Below are 25216 nucleotides of genomic sequence, written 5' to 3'. Positions count from 1 at the left end.
TGCTTACCCGAACGCATTGTAGTTTATCTGAACGAACAGAAAGTATCCTCACTGTCGGAAGCGTCTGTATTGGCAGACGAGTTTGTGTTGACGCATAAGAGCGTGTTTTCGGCTCGTACGGAGAGCAGGGCTGCGGAGTTGCTAACTTTTAGTCCTAGTCGACCAGCAGTACATCCAGCGCGCCCAAAAGATGTGCGTCACTGTTTCTATTGTCATAAGGTGGGACATTTGGTTAGTGATTGCTTTTTGCTTAAACGCAAACCGGGGATGCCTCGGCACACCAGGCCGCCAACGGGTGTTGGGCTGATTCGTACGGTTGTAAGGCCGGAATCAAGACAGAAGCCTCATAGTGAATGTGGTTTGAAAGGCCCTGTCCCAGATCACAGTTATGAACCGTTCATTTTTGAGGGGTTTGTTTCTATATCAGATGACGAAGCGTCTCAGCGTCCAGTTAGAATCCTCAGAGATACTGGTGCGGCGCAGTCGTTCATACTCGCTGATGTGTTGCCCTTGTCCAGTAATACATATTGTGGTTCCAGTGTGTTAGTACAAGGAATTGAAATGGGTTTCGTCCCAGTGCCATTGCACTTTGTGAACGTACACTCTGAGTTAGTCAGTGGATTGTTCAGAGTTGGCGTACGTCCTATGTTGCCAGTAAAAGGTGTGACATTTATAATGGGCAACGATATTGCCGGAGGAAAGGTAATACCCATATTGGAGGTATTGGATAAAAGTGACCAGTCTCTCTCCGAGGAGCTGGCACAGGGTTATCCAGATGTGTTCCCCGCTTGTGCTGTCACACGTGCTCAAGCACGACAAGTGGGTGAAGTGATAGATTTGTCAGACACGATTCTATTCAGAGAGTGTGACCCAGAGGATAGTTCGGGTGCTACCTCTGGTAAGCTGGTGCAGTCTGACCAACAGTCCAGAGAAAGGAAGAAGGATGTGGAACTTGTTGCTGAGGCAATACAGTTACCAGTTACTCGTGAGCAGCTGATCGCTAACCAACAGGTTGACATTAGCCTGGCTAAATGTTTTTCTAGTGTTGTCTCAGAGGAGGAGCTAAAGAAGAAAAACATGGCATACTTCCTTGATGGTAATCTCCTCATGCGTAAATGGACATCCCATGTTGACGCTGGCGGAGATTGGAATGCTGTTTACCAAATAGTGATTCCTACAGCCTTTCGACCAAATGTTTTATCCCTCGCTCATGATCACCAGTGGTCCGGACATCTGGGAGTCACCAAGACTTATGATCGTGTTTTTGCGACATTTCTTTTGGCCTAGCTTAAAACAAGATGTGGCTCAGTTCTGTCGGACTTGCCACACCTGTCAAGTAGTTGGGAAACCGAACCAGGTTATTTCCCCGCGCCTCTTTGTCCCATACCGGCCATAGGTGAACCATTCGAACATGTGATGGTTGATTGTGTTGGACCATTACCAAAAACAAAATCTGGTAACCAGTTTATGTTGACAATTATGTGTGTGGCCACCAGGTACCCAGAGGCCATTCCTCTGCGAAGGATTACTGCTCCGGTGGTGAGTAAAGCGTTGATCAAATTCTTCTCAACTTTTGGATTACCTAAGGTGATACAAACTGATCAGGGTACGAATTTCCTTTCTAAACTTTTCAAACAAGTGTTAAAATCCTTGTCAGTTATACACCGTGTGTCAAGTGCATATCACCCAGAGTCTCAGGGTGCGCTTGAACGTTGGCATCAGACCCTGAAGTCTATGCTCCGTAAATATTGCTTGGAATCTGAGAAAGATTGGGATGAGGGAGTTCCTCTAGTGTTGTTTGCTGTCCGTGAGACAGTACAGGAATCCCTAGGGTTCAGCCCAGCTGAACTGGTGTTTGGACACACCATGAGAGGACCTATGAAAGTCCTTAAGGATCAGTTTTTGTCACAAGAGTTGTGTGTGAAAGAAAATGTGTTGGACTACGTTAGTCGCTTTCGTGAGCGCCTACATGCTGCCTGTGCTCTAGCAAAGGAAGCGCTGTCTTCCTCACAGAAACGGATGAAACGACACTATGACACACAGGCTGTTTCTCGTTCACTGCAGCCAGGTGACCGAGTTCTTGTGTTGTTGCCTGTGCCAGGAGCGTCATTGTCAGCACGTTTCTCTGGTCCTTATGTCATTGAAAAGAAACTAACTGAAACTGACTATGTGATACAGACTCCTGATAGAAAACGCCAATCTCGTGTGTGCCACGTTAACATGTTTAAGACATACCACAACAGACCCGTCACTCAGGTAGACAGTCCAGAGAAACTGGCCGAGTCGGCTGTCTCTGTTGCTGCTACGGCTGTAGTGGGAGGTCATGTTAATGATGTGGACGGAGATGGTTTGGAGTTGCGCAATACTCAGCAGCAGTGTGCTAGATTGCCCAATTCAGAGATGCTGCTGTCTCTCCCGTCAAGCCTGATTCATTTAACGGACAGACAGTCAGATGATATTGTGAGACTATTACACAGCTTTCCATGTCTTTTTAATGATGTTCCTACATGTACAAATGTGTTAGAACATGACATTAATGTTGGAAACGCTGCACCTATCAAGCAACATCCTTATCGTGTCAACGTCGCTAAGAGAAAGATAATGAGGGGTGAGGTCGGTTATTTGCTGGAGAATAACCTGGCTATGCCAAGTTCAAGTCCTTGGAGTTCTCCGTGCATTCTGGTTCCTAAACCTGATGGGACATCCAGATTATGTACGGACTATCGGAAAGTCAATGCGGTCACAGTGCCCGACTCGTTCCCGTTACCCAGACTGGATGACTGTATTGATACTGTTGGTGCTGCTACTTATGTAACCAAATTAGATCTTCTAAAAGGTTACTGGCAGGTGCCGTTAACCCCACGTGCCTCCGACATCTCTGCATTTGTGACCCCAGATCACTTCCTACAATATGCTGTCATGGCATTTGGGATGCGGAACGCACCAGCCACTTTCCAACGCCTGGTTAACACAGTATTGGCTGGAGTTCCTAATTGTAGTGCTTACCTTGATGATCTGGTAATTTATTCAACTGAGTGGTCTGATCATGTTAACACTCTAAGGGTAGTGTGTGAACGTCTAGCAACCGCTTCTCTAACCCTGAACTTAGCAAAGTGCGAGTTTGGGAAGGCCACTGTTACTTATCTTGGTAAACAGGTCGGCCATGGTCAGGTGCGCCCTCTAGATGCCAAGGTCTCAGCTATAAACGCATTTCCCGCACCTACCACCAGAAGAGAGCTACGCCGTTTTTTAGGGATGGTTGGCTACTACCGTAGTTTCTGTAAAAATTTCTCTGCGGTAGTTGCTCCATTAACGGATTTGCTCAGTCCGGCGAGAAAATTTGTATGGTCTGAAGATTGTTGTACTGCTTTCAACACTGCTAAAGCACTCTTGTGTAGTACTCCTGTTCTTGCTGCGCCAGATTTTGAGCGGCCGTTTAAACTGGAGGTAGATGCAAGTGCCAGAGGTGCTGGTGCTGTTCTACTGCAGCAAGACCAGAGTGGAGTGGACCATCCTGTCTGTTATTTTTCACGGAAATTTAGCAAATGTCAGACAAACTATTCCACCATTGAACAAGAAGCTCTAGCTTTGTTGTTAGCTCTGCAGTACTTTGAAGTTTATGTTGGTTCCAGTGCATTACCAGTGGTAGTGTATACTGACCATAACCCCTTAGTTTTTCTCCACCGGATGTGCAACCAGAACCAACGCCTTATGCGTTGGGCACTTGTCGTGCAAAATTATAATTTGGAGATCCGCCACAAAAAAGGGGGTTAGATAATGTGATGGCAGATGCTTTGTCTCGTGTTTGATGATCTAGGTTTTTTTTTGTTATCCTGGCAGGATGATTATTGAATTTTGGGTGTTGTGATAGTACGTGTGTCGCAAACCATTGTGGTTTGCTCTTTTAAGGGTGGGAGTGTTACGGATACAGGTATCCTGTGTTTTTGTGTGTTTCTCTCCTTCTGCCCTAATCACAGGTGTCCTGTATGTTCCTGATTGGTGGTCGTTGAGGTGTCTGCTGATTGGACCAATCAGTGAACATTCCTGTGAATAGCACCACCTGTTACTCGTTTGTTCAATCACACAGCCCATTGTATAAAACCCAGTCTTGTGTTTGTTGAGAGAGAGAGAGAGACTTTTTCCATATGTGAGTATGGACACGGTGGTGTCCTGTGTGTTGTGTACTCACTAAGTTGTTGGTTACCCTATTGGTAACTTTGTTAGAAGCTATTTCTTTATGTGAGTGTGGACACGGTGGTGTCCTGTGTAGTGTGTACTCACTAAGTTGTTGGTTACCCTATAGGTAACTTTATTAGAATATATTTCTTTACCTGAGTGTGGATACTGTTGTATCCTGTGTACTTATTTAATTGCTGATTACCCTGTTTAGTAGCTTTGTGTGTTTCTGGGAAAAGGGGAGTTTAAGCTAGATGCCCTTGGGCGTACATTACCCGTAGGAAGAAATCTGTCTATAAACACCAGTTAGACCTGAGCGGACCACCCACTGTATTTTTTGTATGGTAGCAGTAGCCTAGCGGTTCTTGAGGCAGGCAAGATCAGTTTAGGGGGTTTTACACTATTGTTTCATTTCTTGGGTCCTGCTCAGCCCTTTTTCCCAAACCCTTACCGTGTGTTCAGAAATAAACACTTTGTGTTTGACGGTAGTTCATGGTTGTTGTGTCATTTTTGGTTCTCACTGTTCCCTGCCACACTTATAATTTACATGAATTTATGTTACGGGTCTCATGTCCATCCACCCTAGATGTTTAGAGCCACGGGGTTCGTAACAAGGTCTGTATGGAGGAGTGGGCCAAAATCCCTGCTGCAGTGTGTGCAAACCTGGTCAAGACCTACAGGAAACTTATGATCTCTGTAATTGCAAACAAAGGTTTCTGTACCAAATATTAAGTTCTGCTTTTCTGATGTATCAAATACTTATGTCATGCAATAAAATGCAAATGAATTACTTAAAAATCATACAATGTGATTTTCTGGATTTTTGTTTTAGATTCAGTCTCTCACAGTTGAAGTGTACCTATGATAAAAATTACAGACCTCTACATGCTTTGTAAGTAGGAAAACCTGCAAAATCGGCAGTGTATCAAATACTTGTTCTCCCCACTGTGTTATATATATATATATATATATATATATACCTAAAGGGGTCCTAAGATTCCAAATCTATTCCATATGTTAGCTTAGTATAAATGTTTTACTCCTGAACTTATTTACGCTTGCCATAACAAAGAGGTTAAATACTTATTGTCGCAAGACATTTCAGCTTTTCATTTTTTATTAATTTGTAAAAATGTCTAAAAACATAATTCCACTTTGACATTATGGGGTATTGTGTTCAGGCCAGTGACACAAAATCTCATTTTAATTTCAGGCTGTAACACAACAAAATGTGGAAAAAGTCAAGGGGTGTGAATACTTTCTGAAGGCACTGTACAACATTGTTTACACTGTTACAGCTATCACTTGGAGGTTGAGCAATGAATTAACTAAGCAGCTTTAGCGCTATCTGCTGATCAGTCTTTGGAGACTAAAGCAACAGTCCATAGGCCTAACAACAGTGCTTTGTGCCGAGCTTGAGAGCTGATAGAAATGGTGAGACAAGATCTTATTCAGTTTGACATGTCTCTTGTATTGCCTTGTGCCGCCAATTCCTCATTGAATCAGAGCGGACCTGAAAAGGTAGGTTCTAAAACCAAATTTAGACCATTAAGAATGACTTAGTCTCGCAAGCCAGATACTGTACTCTCATTGGAGGGCCGGCGGCGAGGCTAAGGATGACTAGTCTGGGATATGTTTACCTTTGTATTTTTTTTTTTTATGTCTACATAAAACAATTGCTTCATTCATATAAACATAGTTGAGATCTAACCCAATGTCAAACAGACAGAAGCCAATTCAAAGACAAAACCTAAGTATATCCCTCTCCCCAGTATCCATCCTCACACTCCCGAATGACAAATATTATCAGGGCAGTCATATAAATTAGTTCACATCAAGCTCAGACATTTTTCCTCCAAATCAACCAATCCGGTTATCGGAAAGGGTGAGACCACGCACTGTATTTTACATTGTATTTGCCACAATTAAGAGGCAAACAGTCACGGAAGAAGGAGACCACATAGGCTTTAGAGAACAATCTTCAGAGAGATTTTCCAATGGGTTCTGAGTGAGTTGTCTAATATGGAACAATCTGTCTAAATTGTTGGTGAGTTATGGCTGTATCTGTTTCAGTGACGGATATCAATTATTTTCTTACCAGTGGATAATTAATTATCTGCAATTGTGAGGCATTTTCTTACTCTGTAAGCCCACATATGCCTATGTTACACTGAGCCTTCTAGCAAGCAGCTCTAACGCCCTGGACCAGAGCTAGGTGGATTTGTGTTTGTCATCATTATTTTCTCTGTTTCACTTCCAGCACTAAGACTGTGTTGATAGGTTCTCTCAGTGTTTAACGCTACTCCTATTGGCTATCTCACACAGTAAAGCTGCACTGATTGGACCACACTCCCTCTCCAGGTGCCTGGTGGATGTGTGTCCAGCCGAGGGGTTGCCCGAGGTTGAGGCAGAGGCGGAGCCAGTTGAACCAAGCCCCCCAGTGTCTCCCCCCAGAGAGGCCTCCCCTGAACCAGAACCAGAACCAGAGCCAGAGCCGCCAAATAAACAGTCTCCCCCAGTGACAGAGGCCCCGGCAGTGACCGAACAGCCAGAACCAGCCGACCAGAAAGCTCCGCCTGCTGCCGCCCCTCAGGTAGGGAACATTTTAACAGCCAACAGGATCCTTGTTATTACACTGTAGTTACATGGGTGTTATTGGGTTTTTTTTATGTTCACTGCTCTCATTACAGGAAGAGGACGGTGCCGACAAAGGAGGGTGTGAAGGTGAGTCTTCCTGCTCCATGTAATATGAGGATATTCATCAATGCTTAACAGTAGCGTATATACACTATATTGCCAAAAGTATGTGGACACATGCTCGTCGAACATCTCATTCCAAAATCATGGGCATTAATATGGAGTTGGTCCCCCCTTTGCTGCTATAACAGCCTCCACTCTTCTGGGAAGGCTTTCCACTAGATGTTGGAACATTGCTGCATGGACTTGCTTCCATTCAGCCACAAGAGCATTAGTGAGGTCGGGCACTGATGTTGGGTGATTAGGCCTGGCTTGCAGTCTGCGTTCTAATTCATCCCGAAGGTGTTGGATGGGGTTGAGGTCAGGGCTCTGTGCAGGGCAGTCAAGTTCTTCCACACCGATCTCGACAAATCCTTTCTGTATGGACCTCGCTTTGTGCACAGGGGCATTGTCATGCTGAAACAAGAAAGAGCCTTCCCCAAACTGTTTCCACAAAGTTGGAAGCACAGAATTGTCTAGAATGTCATTATATGCTGTAGCATTTCCCTTCACTGGAACTAAGTGGCCTAGCCCGAACCATGAAAAAACACCCAAAACCATCATTCCTCCTCCACCAAACTTTACAGTTGGCGCTATGCATTGGAGTAGGTAGCGTTCTCCTGGCATCCGCTAAACCCAGATTAGTACGTCGGACTGCCAGATGGTGAAGTCTGACTCATCACTCCAGAGAACGCGTTTCCACTGCTACAGAGTCCATTGGCGGCGAGCTTTACACCACTCCAGCCAACACTTGGCATTGCGCATGGTGATCTTAGACTTGTGTGCGGCTGCTCAGCCATGGAAACCCATTTCATGAAGCTCCCGATGAACAGTTCTTGTGCTGACGTTGCTTCCAGAGGCAGTTTGGAACTCGGTAGTGAGTGTTGCAACCGAGGACAGACTATTTTTACGCGTTATGCGCTTCAGCACTCAATGGTCCCGTTCTGTGAGCTTATGTTCACCTCCACTTCGACGGCTGAGCCGTTGTTGCTCCTAGACGTTTCCACTTCACAATAACAGCACTTACAGTTGACCGGGGCAGCTCTAGCAGGGCAGAAATTTGACGAATTGACTTGTTGGAAAGATGGCATCCAACTGTATGACGGTGCCACGTTGAATGTCACTGAGCTATTCAGTAAGGCCATTCGACTGCCAATGTTTGTCTATGGAGATTGCATGTATGTGTGCTCAATTTTATACACCTGTCAGCAATGGGTGTGGCTGAAATATCCGAATCGACTAATTTGAAGGGGTGTCCACATACTTTTGTATATATAGTGTATATGACAGCACAATTATCAGACATTAAAACTACTACTACTAACTACTACTCTAACATTTTTGATCTTATCATGACTTCCTGTTTTGCGTGATTGTATTGATCTGATTGGCTGTCTGACCGTGTCTCCGCCCAGTGCCCTCCAGTTGCGCTCCAATCAGGAGCCTGCTCATGCATATCCCCCACGCCTGCCAGTGCCTCGACAGTCTCACCCAGTTGCTACGCGACAACAACCTGACCCCTCCTAAACTGTCCATGCTTGCCCTGCCAGAAGAGCTAACCCAGCTAAAACATGACATGTCCGAGCTACCCAAGCAGGCACGACAGTATTGCCAAATTATCTTCAACCGCCTCAACAGACTTAACCCAAACGCAGTGTCCCAACACCAACCCCAGGAAGATGCCTCCAAGGAGTAGCACTCCCTTCCCCTGTCCCAACGCCTGCCCTTCCCTGCAGACCTGGAGTTAGATTCATAAAATTAGTGTCAAATTAGATCAACCTTCTCCTCAGAGCGCCAAGTCAAGTTTCACTTATCCTGAGACCTCCCGACCCCATCCTGACCCCATCCTCACCCCTGACCCCTTGACCCCCGACCTCCACATCTCTGCCATCATGCTCACTACCGTCCCCCCTGCTTCATCGCGAAGAGCAGCAGTCATCCACCCACTGCTCAGGTGAACTGAACCCTCTAAAGGGTGAAATGTCCTGTGCCGTGCTGTTCTGTGTTGTGCCAAGCTATGTTGTTTTGTGCCATGTCGTGCTGTGTTGTGTCGTTCTGTTTTTTCACATGACAATAGCCTCTTTACTGTTGTACCCAAGTTATCCCTGGGATAAGCAAACCCCTTGGGTTCTAGTGTTTTCGTCTTCCTACAAAAGTTATAGAACGCACTCAAGTGTTGTTTCTAGAATTTTAATCTGATAGTTCTGGGTTGTTGGTGTGTATCAACAGAACGCTCTTGAGTGAGTTTTCTAGAGTTCTAGAATAATCTGTCAGGGATTCCTCAGAGAGGTCTGGAACATTGATGTCTATCAGAGTTCTAGAATCCTACTTTGTGTTCTTCAGAGAGCTTTGGTAAGGACAGAGGAGGGAATGTGCTGCCAGCAGTTCAAGTGGAGGATGTGGACAGAGACGTGGGGATGGGAGGGGGTCGCAACATCCCCCAGATCATCACCTCCCAGGACCCCCTGTCCATCTCTCTGACCGTGCCTCTCGTCCCCATGACCAAGCACAGGTAAACTGACTATACACTCTGCTGCTTCAAAAGTCTATCTGATGATTATAGTAGCTGTACAGACTTGCTCTATAGTGATTTGAATGACAGACAAACATTTCATTTACTAGTTATATTGCCCTAATATTACTCTCTATTTTTCTCTCTTTTTCTCACACATTCAGCAAAGCTGTGGCTGCAGAGTAAGTTATGGCAGATTTGTCTGTGCAGTTTATCCTACCCTTGTCTCATTGTCTCCTATTGTCTCCCCTCAGTGGCTCGCTCCTCCCGGTAGAAGAGAGAAGTGCTGAAGAGGATGATGTTGGTGGTGTTGATGACTTGGAGATGCAGACCGGCCTCCTGACTGTGGAAGATGAGTGAGTGATGCCACACAGGCAAATGCACAACATGCATGCAAAACCAGTGGAGGCTGCTGAGCGGAGGACAACTCTTAATAATGTCTGGAACGGAGTCAATGGAATGGCATCAAACATATGGAAACCATGTGTTTGATGTATTTGATACCATTCCACGTATTCTGTTCCAGCCATTACCATGAGCCTGTCCTCCCCAATTAAGGTGCCACCAACCTCCTGTGATGCAAACACGCATGCACACTCGCACACATGCACACACACACACTCACTCACTCACTGATGATGTAATATCCTGCAGGGATCGTCCAACATCAGTGGCCAGCTATGGCAGTGTGATTGTCCAAGAAAGAGTGACTACTCTGGTCAAGCTGTTTAAAGCGAGGACGGTCCGCAAGAAGGAAAAACTGATGGACCCTGACGACTCTGAGGAAGACAGCCCTCAAGCCTGTAGGTCACAACTAAACATGACCTTTAACCTGTGACCCTGACCCTTGACCTTACAACAAGCAAAATACACAATTGCCATACGATTTTCTAAAATATATCAATGCAACCCTGACCCACATCCATTTTCACATAACCTATAACTTTTGACCTCTCACTCCCAGCCCCAGCCAAGGCACCCCCTCCCCCTCCTCCCCCGCCCCCAGAAGAGGACAAGAAGGACATCCCAGCCCTGGTGGAGGAGGAAGAGGCGGAGGAGTACTGGGACTTCTATGGATACCCAATCAAAATCCTCAAACTTCCCAAAATGCCCCCACTTCCTAGTTGGCTTCAAACCATAGTGGACTATCGTTTCCCTTCCAGCATCGACCCCTATACCGGTGAGTTAGATACCAAAACATATTATACTTAAGCACTAAGGCCCGAGGACGTGTGGTACTGTACAGTGAGGGAAAAAAGTATTTGATCCCCTGCTGATTTTGTACGTTTGCCCACTGACAAAGAAATGATCAGTTTATAATTTTAATGGTAGGTTTATTTGAACAGTGAGAGACAGAATAACAACAAAAAAATCCAGAAAAACGCATGTCAAAAATGTTATTAATTGATTTGCATTTTAATGAGGGAAATAAGTATTTGACCCCTTCTCAATCAGAAAGATTTCTGGCTCCCAGGTGTCTTTTATACAGGTAACGAGCTGAGATTAGGAGCACACTCTTAAAAAGAGTGCTCCTAATCTCAGTTTGTTACCTGTATAAAAGACACCTGTCCACAGAAGCAATCAATCAATCAGATTCCAAACTCTCCACCATGGCCAAGACAAAAGAGCTCTCCAAGGATGTCAGGGACAAGATTGTAGACCTACACAAGGCTGGAATGGGCTACAAGACCATTGCCAAGCAGCTTGGTGAGAAGGTGACAACAGTTGGTGCGATTATTTGCAAATGGAAGAAACACAAAATAACTGTCAATCTCCCTCGGCCTGGGGCTCCATGCAAGATCTCACCTCGTGGAGTTGCAATGATCATGAGAACGGTGAGGAATCAGCCCAGAACTACAAGAGAGGATCTTGTCAATGATCTCAAGGCAGCTGGGACCATAGTCACAAAGAAAACAATTGGTAATACACTACGCCGTGAAGGACTGAAATCCTGCAGCGCCCGCAAGGTCCCCCTGCTCAAGAAAGCACAAATACATGCCCGTCTGAAGTTTGCCAATGAACATCTGAATGATTCAGAGGAAAACTGGGTGAAAGTGTTGTGGTCAGATGAGACCAAAATGGAGCTCTTTGGCATCAACTCAACTCGCCGTGTTTGGAGGAGGAGGAATGCTGCCTATGACCCCAAGAAAACCATCCCCACCGTCAAACATGGAGGTGGAAACATTATGCTTTGGGGGTGTTTTTCTGCTAAGGGGACAGGACAACTTCACCACATCAAAGGGACGATAGACAGGGCCATGTACCGTCAAATCTTGGGTGAGAACCTCCTTCCCTCAGCCAGGGCATTGAAAATGGGTCATGGATGGGTATTCCAGCATGACAATGACCCAAAACACACGGCCAAGGCAACAAAGGAGTGGCTCAAGAAGAAGCACATTAAGGTCCTGAAGTGGCCTAGCCAGTCTCCAGACCTTAATCCCATAGAAAATCTGTGGAGGGAGCTGAAGGTTCGAGTTGCCAAACGTCAGCCTTGAAACCTTAATGACTTGGAGAAGATCTGAAGAGGAGTGGGACAAAATCCCTCCTGAGATATGTGCAAACCTGGTAGCCAACTACAAGAAACGTCTGACCTCTGTGATTGCTAACAAGGGTTTTACCACCAAGTACTAAGTCATGTTTTGCAGAGGGGTCAAATACTTATTTCCCTCATTAAAATGCAAATCAATTAATAACATTTTTGACATGCGTTTTTCTGGATTTTTTTGTTGTTATTCTGTCTCTCACTGTTCAAATAAACCTACCATTAAAATAATAGACTGATCATGTCTTTGTCAGTGGGCAAACGTACAAAATCAGCAGGGGATCAAATACTTTTTTCCATCACTGCATATGGCCAATATTCCATGGCTAAGGGCTGTTCTTATGCACGATGCAACGCGGCTTCCTGGACTCACCCCTTAGCTGTGATATATTGGCCATATTCCACAAACCCCTGAGGTGCCTTATTGCTATTATAAACTAGTTATCAACATAATTATACAGTAGACAAGTAATTTTGAGTCATACCCGTGGTATATTTAAGCGATAAGGCCCTAGGGGGTGTGGTATATGGCCAATGTACCACGCTTATGGGCTGATCTTAGGCACCACGCAACGTGGAGTGCCTGCATACAGCCCTTAGCCGTGGTATATTGGCCATATACCACAAACCCCAAAGTGCCTTTTTGCTATTATAAACGTAATTAGAAGAGTAAACAAGTCATTTTGTGTCATACCCGTGGTATCCGGTCTGATGTACCACGGCTTTCAGCGAATCAGTATCCAGGACACAAACCATATAATAGTGGATAATATCCCTCACCAATTTTACTACCATATACCCCTGTACTATTATACATTCCTATACAACACAATATAATACTTTACTGACATGACCAACAGGCGGACGAGTGCGCCTCTTACAGGCCCATCTCACTTCTGAATCTTGACAGTCAAATATGAACTATCTTTACCAACCTGACCTTGGGCCCTGATACTAATGCAGTGAAATCATAATACACCTTTCAGCCCCCACTGAGTTGTTATATTCACGTTGTAGTTGACTCTGCTCTGTTTGTGCCTCTTGTCTCCCTATAGACCTGGTCTACGTGGTGTGGCTGTTTTTTGTGATGATGGCGTGGAACTGGAACGTGTGGCTGATCCCGGTGCGCTGGGCCTTCCCCTACCAGACTGCAGACAACATCTACTGGTGGCTGTTAATGGACTACACCTGTGACCTTATTTACATCACTGACATCATGGTCTTTCAGCCCCGCCTGGAGTTTGTACGCGGAGGAGATATTGTGGTAAGGGGATCTGGATACTCACATATACTGTAGGCAATCACATACGTACATGCGTATACAGAGAGACACAAACAGGCCCTCTATGGCAAGTAGTACTAGAAAATGTATGCCAACACAGACAATCATACACACAGTTAGACACTTCTAAAACACACATACATGTACATATTTATAGATACAAGGAACAAACTTATGTTTTAATTTCTTATCTTTTCTTGCAGTGTGACAAAAAGGACATGAGAGACAACTACATGACAACAGAAAGATTCAAGGTGAGGCTGAAGCTACACTGTTTCTCCTTGCTGACTAGGCTAGTAGATAAGTAACTCTATATTTCTATGATGGATGTGAGGAGTGTTGGTTTGTAAAGGAATTCTTTGTCTTTCAGATGGATTGTATCAGTATGCTCCCCATGGAGATATTTTACTACTTTACTGGAGTTAACTCCCTCCTCAGATTCCCCCGCCTACTGAAGGTACACACACCACTCACATAGGCACACACACACACACACACACACACACACACACACACACACACACACACACACACACACACACACACACACACACACACACACACACAAACACACACACACATACATGTACATTCTTTGTAGTGCTTAGATCTTAGTGATTAGTGATTGATTATTGATGCCTCTCTGTTGTCTCTCTCTCTCTGTTTCAGTACATGGCTTTCTTTGAGTTCAATGACCGTTTGGAAGCAGTAATGAAGAAAGCCTACATCTACAGGTACCAAAGAGGGACACATAGAAAACACTCTGACCACCAACCACACATACATACTCTACGCAGGACATTCGCTCAGCACAAAACACTCAGCAGGGAAAATGCTACACGAACACACTCAAAACACAATACACATGTTTAGCCAGCAGAGGGTGCTGTAGCCCTTACTGAGCTCTAGTAACTTTTTCTCATTCCCCCTCCTCTCTCTCGTTCCCTCCCTCCCTCTCAGAGTGATCCTGACCACTTCATACCTGTTGTATTCTCTCCACATCAACGCCTGTCTGTTCTATTGGGGTTCTGACTATGAGGGGCTGGGGTCCACTAAGTGGGTCTACGATGGCAGAGGGAACAGGTGAGGAGAATACCACAAAACAGTCACAAAACAGTCAAAAACCTCATACCAACCACATTACCACAAAACATCCAGCTTTTTCCAAGTCCTCTTCTGCTGTCACCTTTAAAAATTTGTAATTATCCCAGACGTGTGTGTATTTGTCTGACATCTGTATGTATACCTCTGTCTGTCTGTGTGCCCAGTTATATCCGGTGTTACTACTTTGCTGTAAAGACCCTGATCACCATCGGTGGTCTACCGGACCCCACCACCGTGTTTGAGATCACATTCCAGCTAGTCAACTACTTTGTTGGTGTCTTTGCTTTCTCCATCATGATTGGTCAGGTAGGTGTAGCAAAAACAATTCATGTTCATTAAGGCATGCCATAGCAAAACATTTTCCGACAGAAAATGAAAACAAGCGTTTCTTGATGGCTCAGATAGTATGCTCTTGTTTCTGAGTGTTATCTTCCGTTCCATGCCTACTGAACATAAGGCTTGTTGTTCTGCTGTTGTTCCAGATGAGAGATGTAGTGGGGGCTGCCACAGCTGGACAGAACTACTACCGGGCCTGCATGGATAACACCATCAAGTACATGACCTCCTACCACATCCCCAAAGAGGTCCAGAACCGAGTCAAGACCTGGTACGACTACACCTGGCAGATACAGGGCATGCTGGGTGAGGAACGTTGGCTGAACGTTGTGAGAGTGCTGCATCTGGAAACGTTTCTGTTATGGCCCTATCTGCTCGCTCACAATCCCCTCATCTCTCTCATTCTCTCTGTCCATCTGTCTCCCTCCTTACCTTTATCCCTCCCTCTGTCTCTCTCTCTCTACAGATGAGCAGGAGCTGTTAATCCAGCTGCCAGATAAGATGAGGATGGACATGGCTGTGGATGTTAACTACTCCATTGTCAGTAAAGTGGCCCTGTTCCAGGTAAGGGGAGGGAAAGAGACTCAGACATCGCAGCCCTCGTCTTTGTCAAATCTTCAATAATACATACTATACTCTCTCTCTCTCTTGTTCTCTTTATTTCTCCAATTGTACTAAACTCCCTCTTTCATGTCTCTCCATTCCCTGCCTCTATAACTGCCCCCCCTCCCCCCCTCTCTCTCTCTCTGTTCCAGGGCTGTGACAGACAGATGATCTTTGACATGTTGATGAGGCTCAAGTCTGTGGTCTACCTGCCTGGGGACTTTGTCTGTAAAAAGGTAGGCCAATATAATAATAATAATAATAATAATAATAATAATAATATGCCATTTAGCCAAAGCGACTTACAGTCATGCGTGCATACATTTTTGTGTATGGGTGGTCCCGGGGATCGAACCCACTACCTTGGCATTACAAGCGCCGTGCTCTACCAGCTGAGCTACAGAGGACCACTGTGATGGGAGTGATGCCCTCACACTCCCATCACAGCTTTACCCCAAGCTTAGCCTAAATCACTTGCACATGGTCCATTCTCTCTTTGTAAACCATACCTCTAATTGTACCTGTGTGTGTTTGCTATGATCTGCTATAATGTGCTGTGTGTCCCGTGTGGGCAGGGTGAGATCGGCAGGGAGATGTATATCATCAAGCAGGGGGAGGTTCAGGTGGTGGGAGGACCTGATTTGAAGACAGTGTTTGTGACAATCAGGGCCGGCTCTGTGTTTGGAGAAATCAGGTGAGAGCCCCCCTTAATCCCTGGTCCAAATGTTTTCCTCATATACAGTGTCATGTATTGGAATATCTAAGGGCTGTACATTGTACACAATCCCAATTAACCTGTTTCAGCACTCATGCATGCAACAATGCACATGCTATGTCTCTAGCTTGCCTCTAGCATGTCTCTAAACATGAAGCATGTGTTTGGTGTTTGTTTGGCATGTAACCCATCTATGTCCTCCGATTGGACAGCTTGCTGGCAGGGGGCGGGGGGAACAGACGCACAGCCAACGTGATGGCTCACGGATTCGCTAACCTCTTCATCCTGGATAAGAGGGACCTCTCAGACATCCTGGTGCATTACCCCGAGTCCCAGAAACTCCTCCGCAAGAAGGCCAAGTGAGGGGGTGACCTCTCAAATCCAACTTTCCTACCCTTTCCACTCCCCTATCCCTCTCTTCTTACCCAGGACACAGCCAAAAGGCCAGAGGGGGAAGGTCAAATGGAAGGGCTGGGACGTGGGATATGAGTCTTGGAGAAGGGAAGGGTGGAGGGGATGGATAACCTACACACAGCCAACACACATCCCACTACATATTGTACATAGTGTTTTTTATCATACCCACTGATCTTGTGATCGCTCACATGATGGCGAGGCAAAAGGTGCTCTCTCTTTCCCATAGCCTCTATCTCTCCTCTTCATCTCTTCATCCATCTGTCACTCTCTTCCTCTGTCTGTTCATCCGTTCTGTATCTCTATCTCTTTCCCTCTCTACTGTAATTCTCTCTCTCTTTGATAATGGTTAAGAGGAGTTTGAGCTCCTGATTAAGTATTATTGGTTTAAGTGAGAGGCAGGCAAGTGAGAGGCAGGCAGAAGTTAGGAGGGAATCTCAGGTCTGGATAAACAGACAGTCTCATGACCTGCTCTAACTCATCCGTGGCATCAATTTACCTCATGAGTGAGGACAGGGCGGTGGAGTGTGTGTGTGTCTGTGTCTGTGTCTGTGTGTGCGTGCACGTGTACGTGCGCGTATACTGTATATACAGTATATATATATACAGTGTATTAGTTTGCGTGTGTATACTACATGTGTGCATGCCTAAATGTTTCAAGCCCACAAAATGCATCAATGTACACAGTGTGTATGCACAGTGAGACCATATCTAAAAGGTTTACTTCAGTCTGACTGACCTGACCACAACTTTTCCCTACCTCCCTCCCTTTCTAGGAAAATGCTGACGAAGGATAAGAAGCCAGAGGAAAAGGCAGAGGCGAAGGAGACTGCCGAGGTGATCCCAGACAGGCCAGAGACCCCCAAGCTGTTCAAAGCAGCCCTGGTGGTCACAGAGCAGGCAGGCATTAAGGGCACCTTCGCCAAGCTGAAAGAGGGCTACAAAACTGGCGAGACTGAGGTAAACAGTACACGCATGCATTTACATGCACACATCTAGTGCCATACACACAACACACCTACCTCTGTGTCTGTCCCCAACTCTCCCTTCTCACACCCTCCTTCTTACGCTCTCTTTTTGGGGGTGGATTAAAATGGTTCTGAAATCAATCTTTGTTCTTTGAAAAAAACTCTCTCTCACCCCCAACCCCCTCTACCACCTCCACCAGTCCTCTGGACTCCCCATACCTCCTCCCTCCTCGATGGTGCACCGTCAGTCCCCCATCCCCCCTACACATCCCCGCATCGAGGATGACGAAGATGTGGTTTCCGAGACGACCGACAGCATGATGCTCATCCGCATGACACGCCGTCACAAAGGTGAGGAGCTCCTGTCCGTCGAGCAGAAGCCTGAAGATCAAGAGGAAGAAGAGGAGGAGATGGAGAAGAAGTAGAAGGAGACAGAGAAGGAAATAGACAGAAAGAGAAGGGGAAGAAGTGTTGTGATCTCCCACTACCCTTCTATGCTCTTCTGTGTGTATATTGACATTGAGATTACGGACCGAAATGGTTTAAAAAAAACATTCTCTCTCTATTGCCACGTTCACTTCATGTCAGAAACTCTGGACCTCCAAGTCAAAATGAACGTCAGTTATTTGCGTAGAGCTTCCTATTGGTTGATTCTGATACTTCCCAAGTGGGAAACTCGGGTATCGTCTTTCTATAACGAGTAAGCAAGTCGGAAATTTCTGAGTTTCCGACATGACGTGAACATGGCATATGTCCCCCTTGGGAAAGTTCCCTTTACAGAGTTATCCTTTCATATTCTGGGATATTCTGTGTGCCCCTTCTTTTCCTTCACTCCCTCGTGGTCTCACTGATGTTGTGTGTGTTTTAGTACCTTAAAGCAGCAATCAGCAGTTGAAACAATAACAAAGCTTACTTCCCGCCGCTGTTTCGGTAAAAAGCTGAGGGATGTAACCACTGTCAAATTCATAGACAGAGCTATGGATGCAAGGACTGACCATCCATGATATCAAAATGTAGTGTTATGCATGTTTTGAGGCTATATAGTGTTTGTTTACATTTACTTTGTTTACAAACATTGAAGTAAAGCTTATATTTTGGGATCTGAAATGGTACGACTGTTGAGACATTTATAAGTTATATTCTTCAAGAATCAATGGGTACACATTATTCATTTATAAGTCCAAAAATGTATGTAGCAACTGCAGATTGCCCCTTTAATCCTTATTGAGGCTGCATAATCCTATAGAGCCCTTATGGTTATAAAACTCCATTACACAGGGGGCTTAGCTCCAGGTCTGCTACTGCTTCCTGCTTCTATGTACTGCCCCCAAGGACCTGTGACAGAGGCACTATGGCCTTAACCAAACCTAGACGTTGCTGGTTTCTATATTTCTTTAGCCATTCCTTTTTAAAAGAGAGGCCATTTTCTTTTGTAGTCTGTGCCACAAGAGTAAACACTAGTCTTTGACTCTAAAAGTATGCTTAGCATTTAATCGTTGGGAAAACATCTGTGTTTCTCGTAACTTTTTTTTTCCTTATCTGAACTCTGAGATTAAGCGGTCCTGTGTTGGTTTCCATGGTGCCGTGATGCGTCACACTAGTCGATATCTGATTGGCTGATTCAGGGTCGTTGCCATGTGTCCTCCTGTCTGACACAACAGGAGCACAAATGGGTTTCAATGATTTTACTGAGTTACTGAGTTGCGAGGTCAGAGAGTGTGTGTGGGTGTGTGTGAGATGTGGAAATGAGTGTGTATGAGCAGGAAGAGGTGCAGAAAGCCAGAGGAAGTGTTCATTGTGTCCGTCTCAACCAAACGGGAAAAGGTAGAATAGAAAGGTGGGAATAAAACAATGCTGAGCAAGCCTCAGAACTAACCTCTGTCCAACGCTGTGCTACATCTTAGGGTGTGATGAAGCGTGTGTGTGTGCATACTTGTGGTAGGAGTCACATTTTAACTTAAGTTAAGGTTGACTTTCCAACCATAGTGGGTTCTTTTTACACATCATAGCGTAGCATACTTCAGACATAAAAAGATGCCTAGGTGTTATTAGAAGATTTAGGGCTAGATTCGATCCGTATCACAGAAGTAGGATATCGCGGAAGATCTGAGTTATAGCTTGATTTAAATTTCAAGGCAATGTTCCGGCATTCGCGGATACTACATTCACGGTAAACGCTGCATGTCGGCTCAATCGAAAATTAACTTTACATTTTAACGCGGATCTTCCTAGATACTGCCACGATACGGATTGAATCCAGCCCTTAAATTAAGTTAGCTCAAGGATTATGCCCATCTTCCATGTTTTTATCAGACTGTTTTTAACATGGATATGTATCAGTCGACTTGACGTGCTTTTGGTGTCATTTTCAACTGAGAAAGTATCAGACACACTGAACCAGGAAATGAAAGCTTGTGAATCCAAAAGTCAAGCATTTATATATATATTTTTTTGTTTAGTGTTTAAAAGAGTATCTTTGGAACCAACAGCTGAATACAACTGGCTATATGTAAGCTCTCTTGTTGGATTCAGTTAGATTTTTGACAATGAAGAAGAGGAATGTTTCATAGATTATAATTTGCCAAGCATTGTAATATGTATGAGGGTGAATGCATTATATGTAAGCAGCTTGTAAATAATAAAAATATTGTGCATAGTGAAGATTGTGTAACGTGTGTTTGAGTGAGAGAGAGAGAGAGAGAGAGAGAGAGAGAGAGAGAGAGAGAGAGAGAGAGAGAGAGAGAGAGAGAGAGAGAGAGAGAGAGAGAGAGAGAGATTGCCTACCTTTCATTCTGTCTGCAAGTCGTTTTAGGTCAGAGCTGTGGTAAACTAAAGGCAACAGAGTGATGCTTTGATATACATTTTTAATGCTCTCATGACTTGCATTAAGACCACTGGTTGGTAATTAAGATGTTTCAGGGCATAGTGACGACTGTTTTGCTTTAGTTTTGAGCTTTTGACTGGTCTGCTAAACGGGACATTAGCATGAGTAAAGCACAGCACAAATCAGTAAAAAAAAAAGTATGCATTAATTGCGCTGTAGTTTACACTGCGGGGAAAATATATTCTGTGCACAAATATCCCTTGCCGAGTACCCAACAACCGGATGTTCTGGTTTTCAGGGGAAATGGAAAGAGAGCGTTTGATACGACTTCCGCTTTTGGACATTAACAAGGCGATACTCCATCTTAACTCCGCCTCCACGTTTACTGGATTGGTTGAACAGTGCAGAAGATAACAGTTTGTTCCCCCCTTTTTTTTCTGTCAAGACCAGTATTTGGGATCTAGTTTTAGGCGTTTCTTTTACGCCTGCTATGTTAGGTTAGTTCGCATATACTGTAACTGCATTTCGCTTCTTCAAGTATTTTCTTGGATAAACGAGTATAACGGTTTTAAGATATTTACTCAAAACAGTTGAGCGAGAGATTGGTCAGTGGTCAAGCAACAATACAAAGAGAGAAACATATGTCAAAAGTATCGCTCTTTTGGTGCTTTCAAGACAACTGGGAACTCGAAAATAACCTAGATCAAATCATTACTTCGGTCATTGGGAAAGTCGAAGCTCTCGAAAGATGCCCAAGTTTCCGACTTGGAATTCCGACATCAAAACGATTTTTCCCAGTCTGATCTCGTTTTTTCCTGAGTACATTGTTGTCTTGAACGCACTGAAGTCAGAGAGTCCCAGTTCCCAGTTGTTTTGAATGCAGCAATATGTCTAGCCTACGTCACAGTCAGCTGGTGAATTCCACTCCAAATCTCGAGGAGACTTGACTTTCCACCGCGGCAAAAAAAGAAAAACGTATCTCCACGGAAATATTTGCTCCACTGAATTCTGGATAGGCTAGTTCAACGGTTGGACTGTGCAAACGTTTTTTTAATTCAGACACTTGATGTGAGGTTGATTTATTTTGTTAATTCGGGAAATGTACGGATAAAATAACAAGGAGAGGTTTCGCGTGTTGGACCGAGAGGTAAGAGTTGCTAACGTTGCACTTGCACAATTTTTCAATTTTTCTTTAGCAAATTGTTTGCTTTCCATTTCATAGTAAATTGTTTGTAACATTTGCACACACTTTTGCGTTTACAAAGTAAGTTGTAGTTGCCTTGTCAAAATAATGTTGGTTTGTATTAACAATATTGTCAAACCGCGAGTTGCACACTGATTTGGCAGCGTGGTGATGCGGCTCAATTAGTGAAATTGACTATCGATGTTAGGCTACTTGGCGAGGCGTCCTAGGCTACAGCCCAAAGCCACATTTATCAAATTGCTTTGTTTTGTTTCCGATGCTTACAGAAAATGGCAACCGAGCACATCCAATTCACTGAAAACAACTGTGTTCACACCATTCCAACTGTTTCCATTCGTGTAAATTTTTTTTATCTCTTCTGTCCCCCCCAAAAAATTCTCAGCGTTTTTATTTAAGTGCTGACCTTTGGGATGGTGAAAGGGGGTGTGTGTGTGTGCCCCTGCCAGAGAGAGGCAGCCGTGCCAGAGAGAGGCAGGCTGGCTAGAGTAGACAACACAAGATATTTCACCTTGGCTTGGGTACATTTTAAAAGCAGCGTGTCAGTTTCAATTTCATGGTTTGGTTTCCATTTTTGTACACAAGCATCCTGAACAGGAGCCCTTGGAGAGAGGGGGAACACATGGAGGCAGTTATGTGGTTAATCTCAGGGTGTGTCTAGTCGGCTTTACAGACCGTGCCAAAGAACGGATGTATGATCTAAAAGTAGAATAGTTGATTTATGAGTTATCCTACTTTTTTTGTTTTGTTGACAAGACAAGGAAATTGTTTCAGGGACAGTGGTCTTGATTTTGACATTGGAGCACATTTTCTAACCATGGGTAATAGAGAGCCTGTTGTTCATTGTTACAAGTCCTGCTTCAGGAATAGCTGTACATGTGGGTAACATCCCTCCCCTCTTACTGTTTGAAAATGAATAGCCCAGTCAATGTGGGGGTGACATATTTTGACAGGACCACTTTTGGAAAAAGCCCTCCCAGTTGTTACTGCACCAGAGGGGGCTGTGTTTGTATAAGATCTACTGCTAGAGCACACACAGAGTACACAGAGTACAGGGACATTCCAGTTTGTTCTGCATGTTCCCTACAGAACCTCTCCTCGCGTCATTACTGGTATGGCATTCCAGAGGCAGGAGTCACGAGCAGAACACACTGACCCTACCCCTCTCTGTTAGACCTGCATAGCTGAGAAAAATTAGACCGCTTTAACTCAATTTCATGTTGTTGGGAATGTTGATGGGAGGGAAGATAAAGGTCAGGGCATGTCTGCTAGGTCTCTGTATCTGTTCGGACTGTTATTGTGGGAACTGCTTAGACAGTTCCTATGTTGGACTTCCATGGCGATGGAGACACAATTCTGCCCCCCCCTAGATCATGTTCCACTGCAAGGTATAGTTGGACAAGACACCAGTCTGGGCTGGGAGGGTGTAGCGACAGAGAGCACTCGCACACAGTCAGTCTGTGTGGTTTCCGAAGGATGGGCTGGTTGAGTCACAGGCTGTAAAGAGAATAAGAGACTACTGGTGGAAAATGACATGTCATGCAGAGTGATTATGTAGCTCCAAGTGTGTGTGTGTGTGTGTGTGTGTGTGTGCAGCTACTAGCTACACATCAGACAATGTATTCCGTAAATATTTGCCAAAGACAATGTATGGGGAAATCTGTTTCAATTACATTAACATTTACATTTTCGTCATTTAGCAGACGCTCTTATCCAGAGCGACTTACACATTGGTGCATTCACCTTATGATAGCCAGTGGGACAACCACTTTACAATAATTTATAAAAAAGAAAAAAAGAGGTGGGGTTTCAAGTGTCTCCGGAAGGTGGTGAGTGACTCTAAACGTGCCTTGTCTGTTTGCACAAACGTGCGTGAGCTCACGCATGGGGATACTATTTGTTTGGATCAAATAAGTCCTGGATGATTTCACTTGTTTGGCTGCAGTAGTGGAGATGATGAGGTTAGGGAGTGGGCCATGTGAACCACTTTTTCCCTTTCATCATATAAAGGATGGCATGTTGTGACTTCTCAATGCATTCAGGCATTATGTAACAGCTCTGATTGGAAGCAGATTATTGTAGAACGTGTACAAAACCAAATAGCCAGTAGGTGGTGTTTGCTGCAATGTCTGTCACACAGATGGCCCTCTGGACCTCATTGAAGACCGAATGCGGCCCCTGTGTCAAAATTAATTTGACACTCCTGATCTAGGGAGTCGGACAACTTCATCCTATCGTCTTGCTCCCATACAAAGACCACACTCTCTCTGTAACATGGTCTCATGGTCATTTCAACACAACTTTTAAATCTGATTAGATTCTGAACAAGAGAAGATGTGGAAACGACAGCAGAGCCTTAGTTCAGCTGTAGCTAATCTGGCCCAATTAAACTGTGTGAAAGAGGGGTAGACGTTATATTAGGAAATGATCATGCCATGTTGCCCACAGCGGATTACTGCCTACCTTCATTTGCATGTTAATGGCTAAAAGATGCATTAAGGAAATGACTAGGCTATTTTAAGTGTGAGCGTGGGTTAGAACATTACACTATATGAGGTGTTGGGTTAAAATCTCTCTCTATCTCTCTATCTCTCTATCTCTCTATCTCTCTATCTCTCTATCTCTCTATCTCTCTATCTCTCTATCTCTCTATCTCTCTATCTCTCTATCTCTCTATCTCTCTATCTCTCTATCTCTCTATCTCTCTATCTCTCTATCTCTCTATCTCTCTATCTCTCTATCTCTCTATCTCTCTATCTCTCTATCTCTCTATCTCTCTATCTCTCTATCTATCTATCTATCTCCAGTGAAAAGTTTGGACACACCTACTCATTCAACGGTTTTTCTTAATTTTTACTATTTTCTACATTGTACAATAATAGTGAACACATCAGAACTATGAAATTACACATAAAGAATCATGTAGTAACCAAAAAAGTGTTAAACAAATCAAAATATATTTGAGATTCTTCAAAGTAGCCACCCTTTGACTTGCACACTCTTGGCATTCTCTCAACCAGCTTCATGAGGTAGTCACCTGGAATGCATTTAAATTAACAGGTGTGCCTTGTTAAAAGTTAATTTCTTAATTTAATGCGTTTGAGCCAATCAGTTGTGTTGTGACAAGGTAGGAGTGGTATACAGAAGATACAGTGAGGGGAAAAAAAGTATTTGATCCCCTGCTGATTTTGTACGTTTGCCCACTGACAAAGACATGATCAGTCTATAATTTTAATGGTAGGTTTATTTGAACAGTGAGGGACAGAATAACAACAAAAAAATCAAGAAAAACGCATGTCAAAAATGTTATAAATTGATTTGCATTTAATTGAGGGAAATAAGTATTTGACCCCTCTGCAAAACATGACTCAGTACTTGGTGACAAAACCCTTGTTGGCAATCACAGAGGTCAGACGTTTCATGTAGTTGGTCACCAGGTTTGCACACATCTCAGGAGGGATTTTGTCCCACTCCTCTTTGCAGATCTTCTCCAAGTCATTAAGGTTTCGAGGCTGACGTTTGGCAACTCGAACCTTCAGCTCCCTCCACAGATTTTCTATGGGATTAAGGTCTGGAGACTGGCTAGGCCACTCCAGGACCTTAATGTGCTTCTTCTTGAGCCACTCCTTTGTTGCCTTGGCCGTGTGTTTTGGGTCATTGTCATGCTGGAATACCCATCCACGACCCATTTTCAATGCCCTGGCTGAGGGAAGGAGGTTCTCACCCAAGATTTGACGGTACATGGCCCCGTCCATCGTCCCTTTGATGCGTGAAGTTGTCCTGTCCCCTTAACAGAAAAACAC

The 25216-nt window shown here is 44.4% G+C and overlaps 2 protein-coding genes across 2 annotated transcripts in view; both read left to right on the top strand.

Moving 5' to 3' along the window:
- The window catches only part of LOC121579080 (cyclic nucleotide-gated cation channel beta-1), an 81851-nt gene extending 63572 nt beyond the window's left edge, over positions 1–18279 (top strand). Inside the window, exons 19-38 of the mRNA XM_041893362.2 lie at positions 6538–6769; positions 6867–6900; positions 9256–9424; positions 9589–9606; positions 9679–9780; positions 10079–10227; positions 10389–10604; positions 13022–13230; positions 13452–13502; positions 13619–13705; positions 13918–13982; positions 14209–14331; positions 14517–14658; positions 14835–14994; positions 15155–15252; positions 15444–15527; positions 15867–15985; positions 16219–16365; positions 17197–17380; positions 17589–18279. Coding sequence (XP_041749296.1) covers positions 6538–6769; positions 6867–6900; positions 9256–9424; positions 9589–9606; positions 9679–9780; positions 10079–10227; positions 10389–10604; positions 13022–13230; positions 13452–13502; positions 13619–13705; positions 13918–13982; positions 14209–14331; positions 14517–14658; positions 14835–14994; positions 15155–15252; positions 15444–15527; positions 15867–15985; positions 16219–16365; positions 17197–17380; positions 17589–17813 — 2614 coding nt within the window. The 3' untranslated portion in view covers positions 17814–18279. The remainder of the gene's footprint in view (positions 1–6537; positions 6770–6866; positions 6901–9255; positions 9425–9588; positions 9607–9678; positions 9781–10078; positions 10228–10388; positions 10605–13021; positions 13231–13451; positions 13503–13618; positions 13706–13917; positions 13983–14208; positions 14332–14516; positions 14659–14834; positions 14995–15154; positions 15253–15443; positions 15528–15866; positions 15986–16218; positions 16366–17196; positions 17381–17588) is intronic.
- A 2699-nt stretch (positions 18280–20978) lies between these two features.
- LOC121579081 (kinesin-like protein KIFC3) overlaps positions 20979–25216 on the top strand; it is a 64677-nt gene continuing 60439 nt past the window's right edge. The window contains exon 1 of the mRNA XM_045208660.1: positions 20979–21359. The gene's annotated coding sequence lies outside the window, so the exon portion shown is untranslated. The remainder of the gene's footprint in view (positions 21360–25216) is intronic.

Source organism: Coregonus clupeaformis, chromosome 3, assembly GCF_020615455.1.
Source record: "Coregonus clupeaformis isolate EN_2021a chromosome 3, ASM2061545v1, whole genome shotgun sequence".
NCBI lineage: Eukaryota > Metazoa > Chordata > Actinopteri > Salmoniformes > Salmonidae > Coregonus > Coregonus clupeaformis.
The sequence above is the reverse complement of the archived record's forward strand: the minus strand, read 5'-3'. Positions and strand labels throughout refer to the sequence as shown.